At 57.9% G+C, this 9,015-nt stretch overlaps 1 protein-coding gene across 2 annotated transcripts in view; it reads right to left on the bottom strand.

The window, feature by feature from the left end:
- Positions 1 to 6,190: 6,190 nt before the first annotated feature.
- ZBTB7C (zinc finger and BTB domain containing 7C) overlaps positions 6,191 to 9,015 on the bottom strand; it is a 298,354-nt gene continuing 295,529 nt past the window's right edge. For both annotated transcript variants that reach the window (XM_036010240.1, XM_028523523.2), the window contains one exon: positions 6,191 to 8,690. In XM_036010240.1, the coding sequence (XP_035866133.1) occupies positions 8,039 to 8,690 (652 nt within the window). In that variant the 3' untranslated portion in view covers positions 6,191 to 8,038. The remainder of the gene's footprint in view (positions 8,691 to 9,015) is intronic.

Here is a 9,015-nt window from a genome sequence, read left to right as displayed (position 1 = left end):
TGGCGCCGGGACTGGGCAGCGCCTGGAGAGGAGGCCCAGCCACGTGCAACCAAAGCCCTGCAGCTGCTTGGGGCTCCCTGGGCGCCTTCAGACGGCTTTACGCGCCAAGCAGACCCTGAGGAGTCACCAGCTCGCATCCTGACTTACAAAGATGTCCTTGTCACTTCTTCGTCCCCCAGCTTTCCCAGGGGAGCTGGCCGTTGATTAACCATCATCATCAGACTTTCCAAAACACAACTCAGGCAATCACCAGGATAGTAATGAGCGCCTCTCCTCCCCCTTCCCCCCTCCCCTCCCTCCTTCCTTACCCATTTGAGGAACAGAAGGAACGTGGAGGGGAAGAGGTAAGGAAACCTAAGTGAGCAGCATTATTTCAAACGTCACTGTTGGAGCCCAGAGGAAGGAAGGAAGGAAGGAAGAGCAGCAGGCATTAGGTGGCAGGGCGGCTGGTGTTCGCTCCGCCCCTCACCCCTTCAGGGACCCTCCAAGTAGATGTTATCCCCTCCTCTTAAGGAGCAGAGAAGCAGGCTGAGCAAGGATGCTGAGTGACACAGGGGTTCCCCTGGGCAGGGGCCCTGGGCCAGTCTGCCAGCGTCCCCAGGGCGCGGGGCTGGGTCCCAGTGCAGACTGGGGAGAGTCTCTGAGTCCTTTCCAGCCCCCGGCCTCTGTCTTGGCGGAGGAATGCTGCAGTGAGCCCCTGTATCCACGGGCACCCGTGTGGGCACACTTGGCCTCCTTGCCAGGCCAGCCCCTCGCCCCTGGCTGCTCCAGCCCCATCCCCCTCAAAGGCCCACTTACGTGGGACACGCCAGCCATTAGGAAATGAAAATGCACTTTTGAATTTTAGAGTGCGGCTCCTACAGGAGCGATGCTGAAATGACAGCGTAGAAAACCCATTTTCATTAAACCCCATGGGCTCTGCTGTGCCGATTAAATCAGGAAAACCCATTTGGAGGATGGCGGCTCAGCATGTGCAGCTGACTTCTCAGCAGTGGCAGCGAAGTGTGGGTTCAAGTTCTGGGCGCCTGGACGTGATGGGAAGGCCCTGATGGCTGCATCTGCTGGGAGGGACTGGGTGGGGGTTTGGGGGTGCAAAGATGACCCAGGTTGACCAAGCTCACGGCTTGGGAGGGCACTTTAGGATGTTTCATAGGGGTGGGGAGGGTGAAACTGGGTGAATGTTTCCCAGGGCTATAGAGGGCTGAGGTGTTGGGGGGAAAAACGCCCAGTGTAAACTTCGTCTAAAGAGACTTCTGTTCCTTGCCAATGGTTCTTGCCTCATTCTGGGCCTCAGCTTCTAAAGGGACAGTGCAGGGCAGTGGCCAGGAGCCAGCAGATCCAGCTTCTAGCCCTGACTCCACCAGAGCTTGCTCTGCGACTCGTCCTTACTGTGTTGTCGCCTGGAGCTCCGGGCCCCCATCTGCAAGTCCTGCATGGCTGTGTGGCGCGTGTTGAGGCCCCTTGGCATGACTGGGACTCTTCTTCTGTTTGGAGACTCTGCATCAGGGATTCTTCCTTCTCCAGGCAGAAGCTGGAAGCTTCCTTTCGCAGGTGACCTGCAATTAAGACTAGGTGTGGGGCTTGGCTTTTCCCATCAGGTGCACCGGCACCAGAGTGATGCAAGTCCCGACCCGTGGAGTCTGCTTTCTGGGGAGAGCAGCAGTAGAGGGTGGGCCACAGAGCGAGCCCCAGTGTCCCGGGCCTCGAGTCAGGGGGTGGGCTGTGGGGCCCGTGCCCAGCAGCACCAGCAGCAACCACACGCAATCTGATGCTGTGGTGTGGGTGGGGTTCTCCCGGGCTTGCTGGCTTCCAGGACTGGGACTTCCTGCAAAATTAGACGAAGGCACCCTGGCTAGACACGTTACTGCCACCTGCTGGGAAGTTGCTGTGATGTACAGATCTAATGCGTATCGTGACTAACGTGTGTCACACGTGGGTGTGGACGGCAGCCCTCCAGAGGCGGTGGTGCTGTGCCGTACGCAGCCTGCACAGCTGGTCTCGGTGGCCCTGCAAGCCTGGCTCTGGGGCCCCTGTGGAAATTCTGTGAGAGCCTTCATTGCCTTTAGGAAATGCCTTTTCTACGTAAGCTGCCTAGAGTGGGTTTTGGTGGTCGACTAGGAACACTGACTGATACAAGTAGGGATGTGCATTTATGAAATGTCCTCCCAGCGCTAAACCCAGCTGACCAATGGGTGCCAAGTTCCTCGGAGAAGGCCGGAGCGCTTCTGTTACTCCGAGGCTTTGTGCCTAATGTATTAATACTCAGAGGAGTACGGGAAATGGGTCTGATTCACTCTATCTTCCTTCCTGATTCCAGAAAACTATTTGTTTATTCTTGTGCTTCTGTTGTCAGGGCCAGAGTTCATGGTTAAACAGAGGAGCCCCAGGGACGAAAATGAGAGTGTGCGTTATAAATATTCCAGCAGGGAGCCTTGTGGGGGAAACGGCTTTGCCGGCTCTGGTCCTGGTGCTGCCGTGCCTCCTATTGTTACAGGGAGGGATGACGTCAGCCTGTGTGCCGTTTGTCTGATGGCTCTGTGTGTGCATGTGTGCACACATGTGTGCATGTGTGTGCATGTCTGGCTGCAGGGACAGTGATCGGTTTTCAGGTTTTCCAGGATCGTCCTGATTTGAGGTGTCCTTACTTGTGAGGCCATTTCTGGGCCCATATTTTTGGGTTTAGGCCATGTGACTGCTACCCCTGAAGGTCAGAGTGGCCCCGCCGGGGGTGTGACACGTAAGGAAACTGAGAGGGCCTCCCCCAGAAATCCCCATCGATTGCTGGAAATGCTCGTTTCACTCAGTCCTCAGTGTTTCAAACTTAAAAGGAGGGAAGGAGGCTCGAAGTTTGCTCCCTGCATCCGGGAATCGGGGTGGGGAGAGGGGAGTGGGGCTGGGAGGCCCAGGCTGGCTGGTGAGTGCTCATTCATCTGATTCAAGGCGCCTGTCCAGGTCAGCCCCCCTCGTTTGCTGCCTGAGGCCTGATATTGCTTGGCTCCAGCTCCGGGTCTTTCTTTCCAGCCCAAACGAGGAATGGGCTGCCAAGGCCAGGAGAGGGAGCCTGTGAGTTGCGTTCACGTTCGCCCTTGGTAGCCCCTATCAGGGTTTGGGCAGAGGGGAGGCCTAAGAGAGGAGAGGATGGTTGGGGTAGCAGGAGCGCCAGGAGGAGGAGAGAGGAAGACCCCGGGGCGTTGGGAGGTGGGGCCACTGAATACTAACAGGCTTGACTTCAGAGTCCGGCGAGGGTCCCCGGAGGGAAGAACTCTGACTGGTACAAACAGGGGTATTTGTATCCCTCTGTATGGGGGTTGCTCTTCCCTCCTTCGGTGCCTCCTCCCGGTGGGTCCTAGAAAAGGACGGAGTCTTCTGGGGTGGGGGGCCTGTGATGGATGAGGCCTCCCTGTCCTGCCCTGTCTCTCTCCCTTAGAACCCAGGGGTGCCCTTTTTGGAAATGCCCACTGCAGGAAGCTCAGAGCTAGCAAGGTCCCAGGAGGGAAGAACGGGGTGGGGAAGAGGTTTGTCAGCATGTGGCAGGGACGTGCAGGCGGAGGCCTTCCGAGGCCCTGCCCGCTGCTCTGAATGGGCGGGCCCTGGGGTCAGATCCAGGCCTGGGATGAGGGACAGTCTTATTGCCCGTTGGCCCAGTACTGTATTTCTGTCACATATCTGGGGTCTCAAAGGAAGAGCCAGCGTCCTGTTTCTCTGTCCTGAAGTCACTGCAGTTTACTAGGTGGCTGGGGGCATGCCACTGTCGGCCACCAAGGTGTGTTTGGTAAACTGGACCCAACTCACCATTTTCCCTTGTCACAGCTCTCCCTGACACGGCCCTTCTCCCGTGGTCACAAGAGAGCACATATCCTCCTTTCTCCAGATCAGATGGGAGGGACCCAAGGAAGAGAGCATGTCGCAAGCAGGGAGCATGTCGCAAGCCCTCCTTCCGTGCGGGACCGCCCTTATTCTTGAAAGGTAATGGTGAGCCCTTCCAACGACAGACCCCTTGTTGCCCCACAAAGGACCTCCTTCCTCTTTAGGACAGCTCCAGATGAGAGGAAACTGTTGTCCTCCGTGGGTCACCCAACTGCCTCCTGGAATCCCTCTCCTTTGGTTCAAATCGCTCAAATTTGGGTGAGATCCTCCTCTTCCTTTCGCAGTGCCAAGGCCTGTTCTCACGTGTCCCTCGAGCCTTCTTCCCTGGTTTAGGCGCACAGGCCACTTTGGCCGGTTCTGGGTGGCCCGCTCCTCCTGGTTCTGGGTGGCCCACTCCTCCCATCGGCCCCTCCCTCCTCTGCTGCTGTCAGCTCCCAACCCCCTTAGCCCCGTGGGGCCTGAGGGAGCAGCCCCGCTCCGCACAGCCTCACGAACACCCACCTGGCCGGGGCTGGAGGAGGTTTTACTCACATGGAGAGTTTGGGAGCACCCCACGCTCAGGCCCTGTGTGCCCAGTTTCCTGCTCCTTCTCCACATGTGCCTCTGGCTCTCAGTGGGCAGCCCCCCTCCAGAATGAGGACCCAAGTCCCCAGAATGTCCCAGCCGAGTGGGACCCTAACGAGCATGTGGCCTTGTGTTTTTGCACTGGGCCGTGAGCTGGGGCCTCTCCGAGCTTCGGGGCAGCTGAAAAACACGCTGACTTGACCAGAAGATTCTAGGGAAAAGGCAAGTAATGTAACTGGCAAGTTGTTCAAGGCGGTACTTTTATGTGAGGACCGATGCACATGTGTTATGTGATTGATGTAGAAGCCTGAACCTCAGAGCCAAAACATGGGACTTCAGAGCCATTGTACACTATGGGGGGTTCCTGCAGGCTACTGCTGTGGAGTTCAGTCCCCAGCCGCCCAGTGGGCCGCCCCGCTGCCACGAGGTATTTGGTAGACACCTTGGAGGAACTCAGAAGCACTCAGCCTCCTTTGCCATCAGAGGAGAGGGAAGTGAGGGCGGGAGCAGGGAAGCGATGAACCCACAGACACACTGCTCAGCGGGGACTGCATCTGCAACCCAGGCGCATCCTCGCCTCCGTACCAAGACGCGCTGCATCCGTTTATGAGAGTGCTCACCACGACGAGAAAGGGGAGCGAACATGGCAAGGGGCTCTGGGCCCACCCTCGGCCATCCAGAAAACGCGATTCAGAGGACAATTTTACTCAGAGTCTGCGCGCTGGGTTCAGTGGAGTCGACCCATGGACAACAGGGTGTGGTCCCTTACTGCTGTGGGGTCGGCATCCCCTGCTTGGGAAAAGGGCTCAGGTGGGAAGAGAAGGCCCACTCCAGGGCCAGCAAGTAAGAGCAAGGAGGGCTGCAGGCCCCTGGACACCCCCCTGGACGCCACCCCAGGGAACCGGCAGGACGGGCTGTACTCGGTCAGTCAGCCACGCTTCGACATTCCCCTGCTCACACACCACAGGCTGGACCCACACACGTGCGTGCGCACATGTGCATGCACACACACCTCACACTCAGGCTCACAGATGTCCAAATGCTTATGACCAAAGGGTGGCTCATGCAGCCGGACGGTAGGAGACCGTCAGAGGGCTGCGCCCTGGCCTCCCCACCATGCAGATGCCCACTGACACCCAAAAGGAGGACTGGAAGAGGGGCGCCAGCCGTAAGCAGGAACTGAGTGAGTGTGGCTTTCTTTACCTCAGGACACCGCCCTTCCAACGATCAAACAAGGGCCAAGGGTTTGTGTTGGTTTGTCAAAGTGTCTTTGACACGATTGCAAATTTGTGACGCCCAGCTGTCAAAGTCTTAAGCCGTGGATGTGTACAGATTGGCTGGTGGCTGTCACCTCTCACAGAAGTGCAACTCTCAATATAATCTCATCAAGTCAATTAATACTGTTTAATAAATAGGCCAGAAAGTTAGCTGAGAGTTTTTCTCGGCGGGATGCGGCGTGCCATCAAAGTTATGGAAGATTGTCCCTTGAATCACTAAGGCAAACTGTTGAGTGTCATTTTTACAATATAGCAATCACATTTAAAAAAGGAGTTATAAATAGAAAAAATTTCAAAGTTCTCCCACAGACAGAGAAATCGAAACATCCAAAAAAAAAAAAAAAAGGAAGCAAAATAAAACATCCCCCCCACCGACCCATTTGCTTCAAGTTCTTCTCAAACATACAGTACTCAGCGTCTTTGGGTAATTTACAATACACCACTCCAAACTGCGGCCCAGAGAAACAAAGAGAACTAACCAGTCATCTGAAAAATCGAGTTTATAAGAAGTCATCACCTTTACAAAATGAAAACAAAAGCCCCAATACCACTGGATTTTGATCTGTTCATTTTTCCTTGTTTTCTTCTCAAGTCCAGACCAGCCCGACCCCTGGGCTGACGGGGGAACCTGTGAGTGTCGGCAAGTGTCTGAAATGGAGCCGGGACCCCCAGATGCAGCGGCGCAGGCAGGTGACATCTGGAGAGGGCGTCTGACGCAGTTCCCTCTGGGTGTGCCGGCCTCAGGTGGGGCGTGGCGCCAGGGGTCTCTTCCGGAGAGCTGGGGCGTGAGAGTCTGCAGTCTTCTCTGGCCTTTTTGTTTTTCACGTATGTCCAGGGAGAAGCCAAGGCGAGAGGACAGTGAAGTCTCTGAGGCCCACAGCTCTGGGACTGGGGACGCCAGGCCCGGGCCATCCGTGCAGGGGAGCTCTCCTCCTTTCTGGCCACTGAGAAACGGAAGCAAACTCAGCGAGAACAGGGAGGGAAGGCAGGAAAGGGGAGAGGGATCAGGAAGGCACTGGGCCAGCAGAGCTGTCTTCCTTCTCGGGACCAGGGAGAACGTGGGGGCGGCCCCAGCTCACAGAGCCCTTCAGGCCCCTATGGGAGCCAAGGCTCAGCTTCTCCGCCCTGAGGGGGCCACACACCCAGCTGCATCCCCAGAGGGAGGGGTTGAGGGGGTTCAAATGCAGCGAAGGGAAACCTACAACTTGAAAAGCAAAGAGATAAACCTGGAAACCAAGAATTTTGTCTACTTCCAGGGACTGTGGTAGAGGGAGGCAGTCGACAGGTGTGAAGACATGGGCCCCACCTCTTCTTTGTCGGCCTTGGGACTCCCTGGAGATTCCCTACAGCTTTGGAAGGGGTGTGCGGAGGTGCGGTAAATGCTGAAGTCATCTTGGGGTCCAGCCCTGCTTGGGGGCCTGCCCGGAGAACAGAGGAGGGGGGTATGTGGAGTTCCCCAAAGCTGCCCATGGGCTGTGGACCATCCCCACCCCAGCTCTCTGTCTGTCACCGTGTCTAGTCTGGCCACATCTCTCACCTGTGCTAACACAGAGGTGGATGTGATAAAACGAAAGCCTGTACTATGGATGGTTGCATCAGCGACTTCAGGGGTGCAAAGCAGCTACTCTCACAAGAATTGTTTTTGGAGGGACAGGCATGGATATGCGAGCGGGTGGGTGGGTGGGTGGAAGAGGGAAACCAAATGACCAGCCCCACTCCAGAGTGGGGTGAACCGGGATAGAGTGACCTTGTCTTGTCCAAGGTCACAGGACAGTGAGGGGAAAAATGGGCCTGGAGTCCGGAGCCTCGCTCCAGACCCCAGGAGGCCTCCCTGCCGGTAGGGTGTCTCCCATAAGGACCCCAGGACCTCTGGGGACTGGAAAGATGACCCATCAGAGCAGTGTCTGTAGGGACTCTGCCAAAAGGGGGTGGGGCTCAACCAGAGCATGGATTCCCCAGGCCCCGCCCCTCATCCCCGCTCTGTTGGGTCTGCCTCTGGCCCAGCCACCTCACCGCTGTACAGCCCCCAGGCACCCAGCCCGGGGCCTCCTCAGAGGCCTGGCCCGCTGGGTGAATTCCTGGGTGAGAGCCAGGGAGACACACAGTCAGGGGGAGGCTGGCCCAACTGAGAGGAGATGCAGTCTAGGGCACAAGCGAAGGGGAGGCGGCTGCCTCATAAGGCCCAGAAAACACCATTGCTGCTGACATATATTTTTTCTTTTTTTTCTTTGATTGTGATTTTGAAATAAATGCAGATCCACTGGATGGGGCAGGGTGGGCCTGGTGGGAGAGAGAACAGGGCAGCTGGACTGGGGCAGACAAGGACCAGCCTAGTTGTTGGCTTCAGACATGGAGGCCATGTGATTGAGGCCGGCGAGCCCAGGGAGGCCGGCCAGGCCGGTAGCCCAGGGGTCGGGCAGCGGGAAGTAGGGCCTCGCCGCCGCCACGTTCTCGGCCAGCGCGAAGGCCAGGAGGCCCCCCGCGTTCCTCTCGGCCTCCAGCTGGGCGCGCCCGAACAGCTTCATCTGCGTCTCCTCGAACTGCCGTTCGAGCTCCTGCAGGCTCAGCGCGGCCTTGGGCGCTGCCAGGAAGTGCTTGGCGGGGCTGGGGCCGGGGAGGCACACGGCCGCCCCGCCCAGGTGGCTGCCCACCTCGCCCAGCGCGGGGGGCATCACAAAGGCCGCCTTCTCGGGGGCCGGGCCTCCAGGCCCGAAGAGCAGGCTGGCGGCCCTCCAGGCGGCGGGCTTGCGGCCCCGTCGCGGCCGTGCCATGCGGCAGCTCTGGCGCTTGATGTGGCGGTGCAGGTGGTCGGAGCGTGTGAAGCTCTTGTAGCAGAACTCGCACTGGTAGGGCCGCACGCCCGTGTGGATGCGCATGTGATTCTTGAGGTCGTAGTTGTGCACGAACTTGGCGTTGCAGTGGATGCACAGATAGGGCCGTTCCCCTGTGTGCTTCCGCATGTGGATCTTCAGCTTGTCCTGCCTGCAATGCAGAGCCGGAAGTCAGTCCCCTCCGGGAACACCACCCTCCCATCCTCTTCCCCCTCCCTCCAGAGCCTGCGTCCCTGGTCTCAAATCCCAGGAAGGGCGCCCATGCTAGGATTTGCCTGCAATCCCTGCCGCACACCAAACAGGTGTGGTTATCACCTGGATTAGAGGGCTGGAGGGAGAGGCCTTTCAATGCCCTGAAAGGCCTTTTGCACGCCAGAACCCCTTCCACTCAGACGCTCTGAGTAATGAAGCTCCTGCTCTTCATCAGGGGCCCGTCTCACAGGCTGGAAAATAGACCCGCCGGTGACACACATCCC

The sequence above is a fragment of the Phyllostomus discolor genome, chromosome 9, assembly GCF_004126475.2.
Source record: "Phyllostomus discolor isolate MPI-MPIP mPhyDis1 chromosome 9, mPhyDis1.pri.v3, whole genome shotgun sequence".
NCBI classification, from domain to species: Eukaryota; Metazoa; Chordata; class Mammalia; order Chiroptera; family Phyllostomidae; genus Phyllostomus; species Phyllostomus discolor.
Note: the sequence above shows the minus strand (reverse complement) of the source record. Positions and strands in the feature narration are given on the sequence as shown.